Source organism: Lipophrys pholis, assembly GCF_963383615.2.
Source record: "Lipophrys pholis genome assembly, chromosome: 14".
NCBI lineage: Eukaryota > Metazoa > Chordata > Actinopteri > Blenniiformes > Blenniidae > Lipophrys > Lipophrys pholis.
In genome coordinates this window covers 11,964,678-11,980,336 of record NC_137633.1, presented here as the reverse complement: position 1 = coordinate 11,980,336, position 15,659 = coordinate 11,964,678, and the positions used below count along the sequence as shown (strand labels likewise).

Sequence of the window (15,659 nt, the reverse complement as noted above, 5' to 3'; positions counted from 1 at the left end):
GGCGAAATCGGACACACGTTCACCAACAGATGATTGACTCACTTACTCGCGAGTAGCTCTATGTGTGCATTTGCTTTGCAGGGAATGTGGGTCACAGGTCCGGGTTTGCCTTTTTGGCTGGATCCGTCATTAACCCGTCTTATTGTCGGTTGCGCAAGCTGGCAAATTCGTGGAGTTGCAACTGCAGTCTGGGTCCCTCTGCTCAACTGCAACACAAACCACAAACCACACAATATCGCACAGGGAAATGCTAATTATTCGAAGTTTCAGTCTTACAGATGTCATATTTTGATTAATTTGAGCCTGATTTCAAATATTCAAAAATATATATATAAATCAAATATACAATAAAAGTCAATCAACATTGACGGTTATCAGATGATTGAGTTTACTGACTTTGGTGAGCTCCACCTTCATATCAAATACACCATAAGTACATGGAGTAACATCACAATCACGAATTATCGTGATTGTGATGTTACTCTAGTCAACATGTGTTGGACTTTGCAGACTTTGCAGAATGTGAAAACCTCAAAAAGAAAATAACTCTGCACCCGGGAAAATGTGAAACTGGAGAAATCCAGAGGCCTCAGCTGAAGAGGCAAAGTCAATTAAATGAGGCGTATTGTGAACCACAATGACCCTCGTTTGGTTGAAAATCTTTCTTTTGGTTAAATAAAAGACTAGCCCTAACCCTGAACGTGACGAGTTTCTGTCAGAAAACACAGGAATGTTACGCACAGGAACCGGCAGCTGACGGGCTCGCTGCCAGCCAATCACAGGGGCCCGTGGCTGAGCAAGATGGGTCAACCTTTGTGAAGGAACGGCCTTCAGAGCACAGTCACTCACCACCCGGATTGGAGAATTTCTGAGGAAGGAAACCCAGACAACACAATGAGGAGCGACACATGAGAGAAACAGAGGAAGGGGTTAAAGGCACTTGAAGAGGATAGAGAGAAACTGGGCTGGTGTTTTGGGAGGAATGGCATCGAATGTGCCGACAAAAGAAGAATATCAAAAAGAAGCGTGCTTTGCAAATAAATGAAAAATGAGAGTATAGTTACGTGACTTGAGAGCAGAATCTTTTGCTTTTACACAAATCCAACCATCGAGGGGTTAACGCTGATAAAAACAAAGCAAAAATAATTGTACTCTCATTTCTAAGCCTTTCATTTGAGGCATTTTTGCTCCTCACATGAAATAAAACATGTCTGTAACGGTAGCACATACTCTCATCAATCTTCAAAATCTAATAAACTTAGTAACTGCAGTTAGGAGCTGCACTGTTTTAGGTCAGTGGTTAGCCGTTACTGAAATATAAATTATCAAGGTTTTCAATTCATGTAATAATAAACTGAGTCTGAAGGCCCAAAGAGCCACATGTCACTTAAAAGAAGCAAAAAGCAGAAAAAAAAAAAAAAGAGGTAAGAGGAAATCTAAAAGGAAATAGGTGAGAGTTTACCAATGTTGGTGGTGGATCCAGTCCTTTCTGGTGGCAATGTATCCAGCCAGTAAACAGAGCGACTGTAAAATAAACAGGAGAGTGACTCTGGGTCGGGCAGCGTTACTCACAGGGAGGTCAAAGGGCGTCAGTCAGACCCACCGGTCAGGGAATCGGAGTCGGTCGGGCTTTGGTTGCGCGAGCTGCTGTATCCGAGTCGCCATGAAAACACGTCGTCACAGAAACACCTACGTGACCTTTGTTATTACAGAGAGACTATGATGAAGATAAGGCACAACGAAGAGACCAGACGATGCTTTAAAGTTGTTGTTCAGGATGAGACGAAGCTGAAAGGATAAACGAAAGACACACATGCGCTCAAATGTTTAACCTTTAACTGTGTAGAAGTGCGACGTGTGATTGATCAGGATCTTTTTTTGTCAGGAGTGACACGAGACTGGACACCACAGTGACTCACAGGCTGGTTTTTGCTGAAGCTGATTTAACATCAAAGCGTTTTACCTTCTTCAATAAATGACAGTTGTACCTTTAAAAAGTAAAAGATGATTTGGAGATAGTTTAACCAGATACTGCATCACGTCTACTTTTACCTTCAGGGACTGAAATCTGATCCAACACTAAACTGACCCAAAGAACCAACTTGTGCAATTTTAAGATCAGAAAGTCTGGCAAGAACTTGTCTCCATGCCTTTTTTCTACAATTGTACACATGTACTGTTACTACTCGTAAAAGTGTTGGACAGAAGACAGACTGCAGACTAAAGTAAGTCAAATGAGATTGTCGTTGAGCTCAAAGTTATACCTCAAGACAAACCCCAGACCGATCTTAATCAGCGTTTTTTTTTTTTTTGCAGAGCTGTACCTGTCAAGAACTGCATCATATATACTTTAGATCCTCGTGGAAATGAATTGAGTGTGCTTAAATATACTAGAAAATTCTCTGGTTTACCTGCTCCTGTTTTATCAACGTGAACTTAATGTTTATAAAATACCAAGGTGGAGGACGGCTGAAACAGACATTTTGCATTAATAATCAGGCCGTTATTGCGTCCAACATAAAGGCATAACACCTCTTAAAACTCCCTCTAACAGTGATTAACCACGCGTTCCATCCTACATAAAACACGTGACATGGAGAAGTACAAACAACTGATACGTACTTTTCCTCGGCTTCCAGTGGAAAGTTTCTATTTTACCTGGTGTGGACCTGCAGTCGCTGCTTCTCTTGGTGACACCGACGCCTCCTGGTTGCCATGATATCAGGTGACGTTACACCAAACAGCCTCAATGTGTTGAAGTGGGATGAGTCGGTATTCCTTCTCCTTCTTCCACATAAACGCCTTTTATCGTTGAGGCGAAATAAAACGAATCACTTCTGAATCTGCAGAACTCTCAGTGGTGTCGTGGTTTGCACCGGATGGAATATACAACAATTTACTACCTCCTACAATGCCTCACAGGATGTATCAGTACAAAGATTCTTTATCTTTTTTTAAAAAAACACACAATTTGAAAACAAACACTTTTATTTTAAACATTTAAAATCTTATAAAACAGTACACAGTAAATAAACTAAACAAAGCATCTTTAATATTCATGATCACAAAGCCACAAGCTTCTCGATATAATACTGTCGTCATTATTCTCTAAACTAGTATTGCAGGAAGAGCGTTATTGTGCGACGTTAACACGTTACGTCTGACATAATACTGTCACTCTGTGTCGTTCACACATTAACACGATGAACCGAGAACACTGCGGGGCGACAGCACCGTAGAACATTCACAGGCGGGAGAGGAACCCCAGAGCTGATACATGGCCTGGGCTGATTATGTAGCGTTTGGTTTGTCTAGTAAATAACATTTTGAACGATAATAACAGCAATGTATATAATCCTAGCACGCCGTCAAGAGCGTCTGCAACATCTATGTCTAGATGAAATCTTTACACTACCACCTTCACCTCTCAGTTTTATAATTCACACGAAAATAGCTGCTTCTGAAAAAACGTCACCTTGACTATGGGCAAAAAAAAAAAAAAAAAAAGTCCCCACTTCTATTATCCTTTAGGTAACCCAGCAGTATCGTCTACCTCACATCTGACTCTGCATGGCTACAAGGTACAAATCTCCATGCAATATTATATCAGCTCTACTGTCTCAAGGCAGCTCGAGACTGGCGTTCGTCTTTTTCTCCTCAACCTAAAAGCAAGAAATCGTACAACCAACAGAGGATTTCTTCATCGATCCGTGAAATGAAGATACAGGGATTTTCAGTGATGATACCATTTCACAGGCATAGGTTCATGAGGCACTGAACTCTCTCGTTGAGCTGCCAGTGTAAATACTGGGATTACTATAAAAAAAAAACTAAAACAAAGGGACAATGGCACCAAACAGTCTAATCTCTTGAAAGCAGTGCAGGTAGGATGGCAGTGAACACGCATGTAGGAAAGAGTCACAAATTGGCAATTATTGTAGTATATAGTATGTATTGTTTTCAGTAGCACCAGAGGGACAGTATGTGTGTGTGTGTATGTGTGTGTGTGTCAGAGCGTCTGCACTATGACAGGGTACAGTAGTGACATGTGTTCGGCTCCTCTGATTGGCAGCTTGTGCGTGGTGTAGTAGTGGATGACCTCGGGGATGGTTGAGAACAGAGGGCTGTTTTCTCCCAGAACGTAGCGCCCGTCAGCAGACTGAGTGAACTTCATGTGCATGAAGCCTTTGCAGCTCCTGTCAGAGTTGGACGGGCCAGACCAAAGCGGATTAGTGAACAAGACGAACATCAAACGTCAAGAGTTTGCTCGGAACACAAAGCCTCTGGAGGTCGTTTTTTTTTAACCTTTACTCACCAGAAACACCAAGGAGCCATATGACAGTAGTAGAAGTAATAATACATTCTATTAAAACATCCCAGCTTGGTGTACAGTACTCCGATTACATCATAACTCCTTGATGCTGTTCTGACTATTATTTGCTGGTAAAAGCACAAGTGTAAGCTGGAAAGCTCTGGAAACGGCTGAAGTGTGAACCTCACATTTACACAATATTTTTTCTTTATTCAACATAAAGCATGTCATTTTTTCCCCATTTAGAAACAAGATACTAAAAGAACCGACAGTCATTGTGCCATTTATGAAAGGTGTGAGTACTGAAGTTAGCGGGCTAATCAGCTCACTCCAGCGTCTCGTCTGTCTTCCAGAAAAGGAGAATAGCAGAGTTAATAGCAATATGGATGCTGGAGGTCTTAATAATTACTTATTAATTAACTTAATTCAAAAGAGCTGGACTGAAGACAGGAGTGCAGTGCCTCACCACAGAATGCACAAAAATGGCATCAATTAAATTTGACATACTGCGTCTTTAAGAGGCTCAAAATAGTGTTTTTGCATCCGTGCCAACCGCAGGTCTCCTACACAATCATGTGAAATGAGAGAAGAGACTGAGCTGGGTAACGGGATTGTCAGCTACAGTTGCATCCGGCAATCAGACGAGGTCACGGAGAAAAGTTGCTTTGCTGCCGGTTACGACAAAAGCTAAAGGCACATTTGCAAAGAGGAAAGAAGGAAAAATAAGCAGCATCAATTAAAGAGCTGCGTGGAAACAAAGACAATAGGAAGATGATGCACAATTAAAAGCCACCTTAAGGCTCAGATCAGAGGAGGTGCTCTCATCGCCCACGGACCACAACAATACCCAAATGGAGGAGAAAAAAAACTGGATCAGGTAGTTTTGGAAACAGCGCAGTGCAGAAAATCAGGGAACAATTCCCCTGTAAGAGATTGCAGTAGCATTGCAAATTAAGACATCATGAAGAAAGTGGGATCTTTGTTTCCGTTCCGGGACATGCAGAGACAGGATAAACTAAAATTGGCTTATATGATTTCTAAATTATTTTGTTTTGCCGTGCAGCTGGGGTGAGCGTGTAAACGGGAGTGTCTACCTGAGGGAGAGCGAGAAGTCGTTTCGGCTGGTCTGGCTGTTCCTCACCAAGTAGGAGCTCTCTTTGCACAGGGTCAGAAGACTCTCGGCATCCGAGCGGCTCAGCGCTCCGTGGTACCATCTGCAGGCCAGCGGGAGGAAACGGAGCAATGCTTTACATAACATTCACAAAGACCGCTTCTTTACCCTCCGATCTCCAAGTGTGGGTTTGTGTGGCGGAAACACATTTCAAGTTCGGGCTGAACAAGGAATTGTGGGAAAGATTGGCACGACAACTCTTACAAATGTTGTCTACTTACACTTGATTCTCCAGAGGCAGAAACGGATCCACTCTCTCTCCCAGAAGAGGAGGCGTGTCGCCAACCAGCCGCAGTGTGGTTGGCTCTGATGATGCAGGCATGGCGCCCGTCTTGGTCAGTCTGGTCTGTTCGGTCTGAGCACGGGAGCGCTCCCTTTCTGCCCCTTCAAACTGAACTATGGCCGCGCAGGAAGGAAAACAGGTTGCTTCACCAAACAATTAGTTCAAGATAGATTAATGTCACAGAAACACAACTATTCACCTGCAAGGGCTTTAGAGATGTTGTCCTTTTTCCACTCCCACGGCTGGTCGTACTCATCAGCCGGCCTCTCGTCGTCCTGAGGCAGCCGGCTCTCCCTGCTGTCCATCAGGCCCAGTCCAGCCTCGGCCTTTGGGGTTTGGTGTGTTGGTGCAGCAGCTCGATGGTGGTGACGGGTCCTCTCCTCGTACGGGTTATCATACAACTGGCCACCATCTCCGCCAACAGACTTGTTTGACATCATGCTGTTTTGCAGTTCTGCACGGGAGACATTTACAGCAAATTTAAATTATGACACAGAATCAACATCTTGGATGAGGGAGAAACTCCTTCCACCTGATTCACCTGCGTTGAGATGCTGCAAATAAACACGACATGGAATCGGAGCATTCTCTTTTTTTCACCCCCAGCAAGAAGAATGCGTGTGAATTTTAATTTTTAATGCCATTTTAACTGCAACACAGTTAGAAAATATTTATGAACATTTATATGAACTCCAAACACTTTCCACTAACCATCCTGTCAGGGATTACTCAAGATGAAAAGCAAGTTTTGCTGTTAATACTTCTTGTGACTACCAGGGGACTAGTTTGTCCTTTAGCTTGATTACGCTTCATGTTTCGATACACATGACTTTCCCATGTTCTGTACTATATCCACAGCTGTTTATTCTGCTGCTCTTCTTTTTTAGGCGGTTGGATAAATCACTCCGTAGACTTGATGTTTTTATATCAAAAGTCGTTCGACTGGGATTCAAACGCAGGCTCTCCTCACTCAAGTTCCAGACACAATTTAATTCACGACCTTTAGTTCAATCTACTTCTGACCTTTTCCATAGATTTACTGAAATGAAGTGGCGAGAAGGTGAGTGGTTGCTCACGCCTCGGTGTGAAGCCTATCGCGTGAAATCGTGTCATCAGGAGCTGGGCAGACTTGTAAAGAGTCAATTAATTAACCTGAAATAATCCGCTGAGCCTCGAATGGCTCCATATAGCTGCAGCAGTCGGTCGGTGCAGGTTTAGGCTCCCAGTTTGGCCTGTTTCTTGGGTCTGGACGCGCATCAAACGGATCAGAATAGTCTGTGTCAGTGTCTGATGCTGCTGGAGCAGAAGGAACCACCTGGGTAGAAAGGACAGAGACAAGACACATTTTACGAATATATATATATATATATCTCTAGAAGAGACAACGTGAAAGTAAATGTCATAGAAACAAGGGCAAAGAAAAGCCACAGAAAAACAATACGTACAGGCTCTTCTTGAACGGTCACAGGACTCAGAGGGACTTTACAGCGACCAAATTCCTGAGAGTCCACTTTGATTAGTCGGTGTTTTGGAGACACGACTTTCACCTGACGATAACGTGAGCAAACCACCGCTTTGATTGAAACAGATTTGAGGACTTTTTATGAACCACGAATATGCAAATAATGAGTGCGACCAGGCTGTGTGATTACTTTCAAGAGATATTTAACGATGAACGGGTGCGCAAAAACATGCATGTCGTACCTCGACACCATCAGGCAGGACTGGACCGAACGCAGGGAAAGAAGGGAGGCTCACTGTGGCACTACAGGAGCTGAATCCTCCATTCTGGTGCTCCTTATCAGAGTGCTGGTAAGGATCCTCGAAGTCCAGCTCCTTCTGCGCCCTGTACGCCCTCAGAATCTCACTCTCAGTGTAATCTGGCCTCGGGGGCTGCGGAGGGTCACGCTTGCTGCCAAAGTTTAAGTAGTCCTTCAGCCACTTTGCCATGGATCTGAGGAGGGGGCAGTAAACAGATTGATTTAGAGAAGCAAAAAACAAACAAGGATTAGAGTGACTTTAACCATTTCTGAAGCAACACATTAACGGATCACCTGAAAGCAAAGCCACTCAGTGTTATGTCAAGAGTTATGATGTTTGCAATGACATGAATTACTGAACTTTTTCTGTTTCACCAGATGCCCACATATATATATATATATAAAAAACTTTTTCTGCTCAGTCAAGCCCATTTTTGTTGGGCAGGATCCAAATTCAGTCTGGCTTTATCGTTTTTAAAATACTTTTCTGAAAGTAGTTTTGTTGCTATTGTGATATTATTGAGTTTTTCTGCTTTGATAAAAATGTCTGTGAATTATGCACTAAAAGCTGTTTTGCATGGAAATTTTGTTTAATTTACTTTTACATGAATAACGTAAATAAAAGAACCTTGATGTAAACAAATTTTTATCCAAATGCCAAATCCTTACTCAAGAGTCAACCACTAATTGTTAAAGACACAGAAGAGCTTCAGCAGGCGCGGATGCAGTATAAACAATTTCAGAGAATTCATTTGGGGATTATTGTGTGTTCATGACAAGTTCACTAATTGTGATTCATTACAGTCAGTCGCTCTTGATAACTTCAGCTCCAAAATGATTAACACCCCTAATAGTTTATCATTTTATTTAATCTCTATTACACTTGCAGTATGTTTTCATTAAACCATTAAGTTTTAGTCTCCAATTAAGTCCATTTATTTTTTATTTCAGGAAAACTATTCATGATAAACAACCACAATAATGTTGACACTGTCATTTTGGTTAAAGGTAAAGTTGAAAAACACACATTATGCTGCTATAAATCTGCATTATTGATGTAACTATGAATACCTAGACTGCTTAATTTACCTGATATGATTTACCAAAACAAGTGGAAAACTATATTTTCATGAGTATCTTACAACAGGGAGTAAATATACTCAAAAGCCACAAAGTCCATTACATCTGTTCTTTTCTGTTTTGTAAAATTAATACAATAGTTTGAACGGTACGTACAATTTTATAGTGTTTTTCATCAAAGTTAACGGTCATAACATGGTGTGAGTCCCATTCCCTGCTGCTTATATTAATCACTTCCTTCTTCTATGAGTAACTAAACTGATGGTGGTAATATCACAGTAGAAACACTTGCGCTGTAGCGTAAGATGAGAGGCAGAGTTGTATTCAGATGATGGCGTGCTTCGAAACACTGCCAAGTTTAAATCTGAGATGAACAACACTGACCGACCTGTTGTCCTTTCAATAGCTATAATTTGAAAGAAAATACCTTTAACTTCTGTCTCCGACCACATAAGCTTTGGATCAACGTCACACAACTGACTGTAAAAAGTATGTGTGATAAAAGCTATAATTTCACTTGCTGACAGATCGGAAAGTAAGAAAAAGCGGTCACTGAGACTGGAAAATGCAGCTTGATCTGATGAATCAGGATTCCTGCAGCAATATTTGAATGTTGGGAGTCAGAAATTTGCAAAAAAAAAAAAAAAAAACAGCATGAGAGCATGGCTACAGCTTGTTCTATATCAAAGATTTGGGCTGATGGCTTGAACTTGGTCTTGAGTACCAGCAGGAAGTCGCGTAAACACCACAGAAACTCTGAGTATCACTGTTGAACATGTCCATCCTTTATGAACACACATTCCCATCTGTTGATCGCCACCTCAGGTGGGACAAAACGCCTTTTCAGTCCAACAAGAAGACTTGCAGAATGGATGTGTATCTGATAAAACGGAGGCACAAAAATCTGTGAAGATGTCCAAAAGCTTTTTGAACATATACCCAGAAGAATGAGCAGTCCAACCCATTGATGACTATAATTGACATCTATATGATGTATTTATCTTTTGAATTGTCCATTTCATGCCTTTTTTAAGCACCTTGTTTTAATATATGTTCTTTATTTCCTTGTGTCTGAATGGTGCTATAGAAATACATTTGCCTTTTCTATTGCTGACGAGTTTATTTCCTATTATTATCATCATCAACAAATTTTTAATTTTTACATTACAACTAGCAAATCAGTTTGGATGTGCAGAAGTGTCTCCATCGTTCTCTGATCACTGTCTTTTTAGTGATGTAAGGTAAACCTAAGAAGCTTGATATGCACCAATAAGTAAAACAATATCCTGATATCTAATAAATGCTATCTCTAAATGCAAAAAAACTATCATTACAGTGAAAAATATGAAGTTATACCTCCTTCATTCGCCTCTAAATACTGTCGTCTGATACTCAACAGGTCCTGCAGATCACCTAACATTTCCAAACACATTGGGATAGCTTTACTCCCTTCTCCTTCAACATGAATCCTAGATTTGGCCGTGATCAAATCTCATTTTAACTATTTTAATGAAAATCTCAGGATCAATCTGACAACAGCTAGTTAGCGTCAGGGGTTAATTTAAAAGGGTTACCAACATTTACTTCTCCATAACAGTGGCTGTAAGGCTTGATTCTTATACAGTAACACCAAACCAAACATTAAACTCAACGTTTTGTAAATTTTATTTTGTAACAACTTAACATCCAGTTGCTCTGCATGTATGTGAGCTAATAAGTTAGCAGGAAACGAGCTAACGTCGAGGCGCTTTAACGTTACTTCTGTCGGCTCACCCTCGTTTCTTTGCATAGCCCGCTCCAGTCACGTTTTTCTGGTCACCATCCGCCGCTTATATTATTGCCGTTCAGCTCTGGAGGAAACATAAACAATCACATCGGCGCAATGTTGAGCCTGAGCCAAGCGGGTCAGTCTGCTAATGTTAGCCGGAGCGGAGCACACACAGCACGGCGCCTTAAAGGGGAGGCGAGGTGATCCCGGAGCGGAGCAGACAGTCTGCTCGTCTCACGGCGCCTTAAAGGGGAAGTGCTCACGTATTAAAAGCTGCCTTCGTTCCAGTGGGCCGGCAATAAAGCCGGAGACGGAGACTGAGCATGGTAAATCCTTTTGTCTCACACATGCAGCTCTGCAGCCTGGTCAACAAGGTCAACAAGGTCAACAAGGCCATTCACCTTCTGTGCACCGCTAACTACTTAATGAAGTGCAGGAAAACAAGACTTTAGAGGGTTATTTCAGTATCAATTAGGGATTCATTTTCCAAGAAAATAGGATAATTGTTGCAGGATCTTTACATGCCTTGCTACTGAAAATTATTCAAAGCATTCCTCATCTATATGTATTGGAAGTGAAGTTCTATAGCTTATTAATATCTATAACTAAAAATGACTGAAAATGTCATCAGCTTCTCTAATACAATGATAATTTTAAATAGCAGGGATCTCTTATTTAATTTGAAGTACAAACATAGCTGGTGTCGATGTTATTTGGACAAAGTGTGAGAGTGACACCAAACTATCTATTAGGATAAATTCATTAAAATATATTTTAATCCATGTCATTTTATCCTGTTCAAGGTAGTGGGGTGCTTGAGGCAATCCCACCTCACTATGGGCGCGGGAAGGGTACAACCTACAAACACATAACCACACACTCAACATTAACACCAATAAGACACCAAGGCAAAGTTGTTGTTTTTTTTTGTCTGATTCTTTATCTCAGTTCCAAACAATGACTGTTAGCAGTCAGACATTTGAACACATCATTTGAACTCTAACATGCATTTAGAGAGCAGTATTACCCCTCACACATAGAAGAACTAGTTACGCCAGCAAGCAGGAAATAGAAACTACATGGAAAATGTCAATATTCCAACATGAGACTTAACAGACAGGCGTGGTATTGGAAGTATCATATTTTGGTATCGATCGAAACGTTATGACTGAATGAACTAAAAAATGGGATGAGTCTATTGATGCTCCCACCTTACACAAAATGCTAATCCATTTACTTTAGAATGTGAGATCTTGAGAATATATTATTCTCCTTACTCAGAAAAACACAGCATCGATCAGCATCACTTCTCAGCTAGTTGGTCAACATCTTCTCAAAGCTCGTCACCTCAATGATTCCAGCACCAAAACACAACTTATGCTGGCATAGTGGGTTATTTTTAAGTTTGATACCATGAATTTGACTTTCAAAATGCAAGGCTGTGTTATGTATGACAATGGAAGAGAAAGACGATATGAAATGATCTCCCTCCAAACATCACACATTAACTGCTTCCGCCTTTACATTCCTGGTTTAGTTGGAGCAAATGTTCTTGCAGTTCTGATCTAAATACATTATCATGTTTTAGGGAATATTAAAATATACTTGCATTAGAAAAAGTTGCAGTTAAAATCTTTATTGAACACTGAAAATGTGTCGCCTATATTTCCACTCAAAAATCAGATTTTCCAATAAAGTCTGTTCTTCACTGGTTCAGAGTGTCTTTATTGAATTTGGCCAGACGACAGTAAAATCGTGGTAATAACTGTCCGCCAACGCAAACGGTCCACAAAGCGCTATACAGCATCAGATCATTGTGTGTCAGTCACTCAAATCATCTTCTTATTCGCTGTCACTGTCGGAATACGCCCCCAGCAGGCTGAGAGATGATGATCCATTTTTTGCGGCGATGGGTTTAGAAGCATTCACAGGGTCGGCTGTCGACGCTTTTGAGTCTGTAAACCAAAATGGAGAAATAAAAAGCAAACATTATAGCGCAGGAATATAGAGGCACAGATGTGTGACGAGGAATAAAAATCATTCACCTGATGAAAAACTACGAAATGGTAAAAAAATACATTAGATACTGATGTGTTACCCGTTTGTGAGGCGGCGGCTGCAGATGCCACCACTGCAGTGGGTTTGCTGGCAGTTCCTGCTGGTTTCTTTCGTACGACCAGCGATCCGAGCACTCCGCCGCCGCCCAGCATCCCAACACTCTTCCCCCAGCTCTCCACCTTCGCCTTCTTCACCCCCACAGCCGAGGAAACCTGGGCACACAACACGACATGAGTCAATGCAGGAGTTAAAGCAGTTAAACCCAGTACATTAATCATGAAGCTTACAGCCTGTAGGCAAAACGAACATTGTCAGCAGAGATTTCCAAGCAGGTACAACAACATTCCCATGATCCGTCTTAACAGTATTTATGGAAAAATACTTCAAAATAACTTGGTGCCATCATTATAGGTTCTGAATACCTGTGCCTCCGGTGGTTTTTCAGAAGTAAGAATATCTGTTGGCTTGTCCGTGCTCGTCTTATTTAGATGTGTGCCGCTGCTCTCCTCTTCATTTTCTGAATCAGAGTCAGAGTCTCGGAGTCTTTTTATAAGGACACGTTCCAACATCTCGCTGTAAAAACAAGCCGTGGCTGTTAGCCATTTTTTTTAAGCAACTCACAGAGAATGCACAACAAGTACAAGCAGAGAAATGCAGAGAGCTAACTGCCCATTGCTTTTATATTAGTGAATGTGAGTGTGTTCAATGAACCTAGAACCTGGGGGTGGGGGGGCTCCAAGGGAAAAAAGGGTGGAATCACTAAACTATGAGGGTCAAAGGAAGTGCATAGACCGCTGTAACAAGTGCAATATTGATGTTTTGAATTCAATGATTTTCAAAGTAATTTTGACTTTGAATAAAGCAAACTTGTTTGCAAAATGTGCAGATCGGTTGAATGTGTTGTAAAAACTGTAGTTCTGATGTATTGATTGGCAGGAAATCTAAAAACTAAATATTTGTTGCTTTATTGCTGGAGGTGAGCACATTCATCACTGATTTCATCGGCATTTCTGTGCCATCACTTGTTTGACGTTGTGTCTGTGTGAACTCCATTATGTGATACTCAGGCCTGTGTCAATGCACTCACGGGTCGATTCTAGTAAAACAGGCACAATGCAATATAGTTAAATATTTGTTTTAATCTTAATTTTTCTGAGAACCTCCCAAACTCACTTTGTCTCACGCTCATCCTCTTCTTTTTCTCTTTCTCTCTCTCTCTTCTCCAGCTCTCTGTACTGGCCAATCATTCCTTCATAGTCCACCTGAGCCTGCCTCTGGTTCAGCTCCTTCAGCTCTTGAAGGTTCTCCAGCACCTCCATCTCCAACTTTGAATCCTTTGTGCGGTTCTCAAGCACCTAAATGAGGAGTGTATAACTATAAATTATTAATTCCCGTGAATGATGAATAAAAAATTTTTTTTCTTCAAATGACAGATTTTTAAATACAGACCTTCATGGGGTTGTTCAGCTCCTCCTCATCCCTCTCCTGTTGGATTCTCTTCTCCTCCTCTTCAAGGAGTTTCTCTGCCTGGAAATTTCGAGTTGCACCATGCTCCATGGCATAATCTGTGTTCTCTGGGTCAGTCTATAATACCAATGTAAGACATATATCTCCATGAGAAATTACAATTGCATAAAATCAGGCCAATAAAAGTTTGAACTAACTACAGCGTACCATCTCACCTTGAATGTAATCTCAGCAAGACACCGAGTACATTTGATGTAGAACCGGAATATTGGCAGTCCCATGTAAAGCTCATTCTGGACTGTCTCTTTGCGTGCATTAAACTTCTTCCCCTTGTAGATGTACTCACCGCATGTTTTACACCTGCAAAGCAGTTAAAAAGTAAAGCTCATGATAGTGTGGTGGCAGGGCTTACTCAAACAACAGATAGCCCAAATTCTACAATAAATACACTTAATAAGCAGAACACCTTCAAATATAATTAATATAAATCTAATGTGACTAATTTGAATTTACAGCCAGTGATCAATCATCTTTGGATCATGTTGAAAATTGATCCTCACAGATAAAGAGGTGAACAGCACCTCTGACCGGAAAAGCTCAGAGCCTAAGGAAAGTGTCAACATAACTTCACCAATCCCAACAACTTTTAAAATATCACAATAGTGTTTAAAAATGTAAGTTGGTAAAACCTTTACATAAAAGCCCCTTGTCCAAATAAGATGTAAGGATAATATCTGAGAAGCATGTGCATTGTGGTGCTCTACATATGTGCCACAGGTTTACCATAAAATAGATTGATTTCAGTAAGGAAGGCTTGGTAGGGAAAGGTGATCTAAATGCAATTCAATCACACAAACTGAACGACTTGGAGCAAATAGTGCAGGTTTACATGATCTAAAGACAGGGTTTGGATCGTGTATTAAGAGAGCTAAAAAGTTCTAAAACATAATATTACTTTGAATGAAGTTAAAGAAAATAAGTCACGACTGCTCCATAGCACAAGTCTGTGATTTTAGTATTTACTGTTGAAAGTTGAGTCTAAATCGACATTAAACACTAAATATATGTCAATAACAGAAGAGCAGCAGCATCAAGACAACAACAACAACTGCAGCTACACATTTGCTGACAGACAGACTCACCTCATGTTGAAGGGAGCCATCAATCGTACCACATACTGACGATCTTTGGGGAGTTTGAGTTTGGGGATTTTAGACGGATCGAAGTCTGGAGGGTAGTATTTCTGTACAGAGCACCGACATTTGCGTTAGTCATCGGACAAAAAATGAGTCAATTTTGCCCGTGAAGCTGACATGTTTACAAAATAAAAATAAGAAAAAACGCCGTCCATTTGAGACAAACGTAAACAAACGTAATAACAAGTTACCTGCTAACATTAGCATCCTTCCTCACTTGAGCGTTTATGCTGTAGCAAATTACACCAAATTGAAAACCATACCTGGAGCTCATATACTTACGTTGAGTACTTTTCTTTCGGACATTGTTGTTTCTGCTTGAAATCTGACGAAAACGCAGGAATGTTGGAGGAAACTAGCTGAAAATCAGTAAAGTAGCGATTACGGCGCACCGAGACGCCTCTTCAGAAACCGGAAGTAACGTGTTCAATGTAAAGGAAGTCAGTCTTAGTTCTTCGTCTTCTTTCGTTTATTTGGGGGATTGCAGACAGCTTTCAGGTGCATACTGCCATCTACTGTACGTGATTGTGTAGCGTCACATACCGACCTTTATATTCTGCCTAT

The 15,659-nt window shown here is 41.0% G+C and overlaps 2 protein-coding genes across 2 annotated transcripts; both read right to left on the bottom strand.

Moving 5' to 3' along the window:
* Nucleotides 1-2,973: 2,973 nt before the first annotated feature.
* Nucleotides 2,974-10,560, bottom strand: shda (Src homology 2 domain containing transforming protein D, a). Its single transcript, XM_080480195.1, has 8 exons — nt 10,380-10,560; nt 7,471-7,720; nt 7,212-7,313; nt 6,919-7,081; nt 5,966-6,220; nt 5,705-5,879; nt 5,407-5,526; nt 2,974-4,196 (listed from the first exon to the last, which is right to left on the bottom strand). Exons 2-8 carry the CDS (start codon nt 7,714-7,716, stop codon nt 4,010-4,012), a joined length of 1,248 nt encoding a protein of 415 aa, XP_080336321.1. The 5' UTR covers nt 7,717-7,720; nt 10,380-10,560; the 3' UTR covers nt 2,974-4,009.
* Nucleotides 10,561-11,994: 1,434 nt separating this feature from the next.
* Nucleotides 11,995-15,549, bottom strand: yju2 (YJU2 splicing factor homolog). Its single transcript, XM_080479282.1, has 8 exons — nt 15,378-15,549; nt 15,042-15,142; nt 14,115-14,259; nt 13,882-14,016; nt 13,606-13,787; nt 12,855-13,005; nt 12,473-12,644; nt 11,995-12,329 (listed from the first exon to the last, which is right to left on the bottom strand). Exons 1-8 carry the CDS (start codon nt 15,399-15,401, stop codon nt 12,217-12,219), a joined length of 1,023 nt encoding a protein of 340 aa, XP_080335408.1. The 5' UTR covers nt 15,402-15,549; the 3' UTR covers nt 11,995-12,216.
* Between the last annotated feature and the right edge of the window lie 110 nt (nt 15,550-15,659).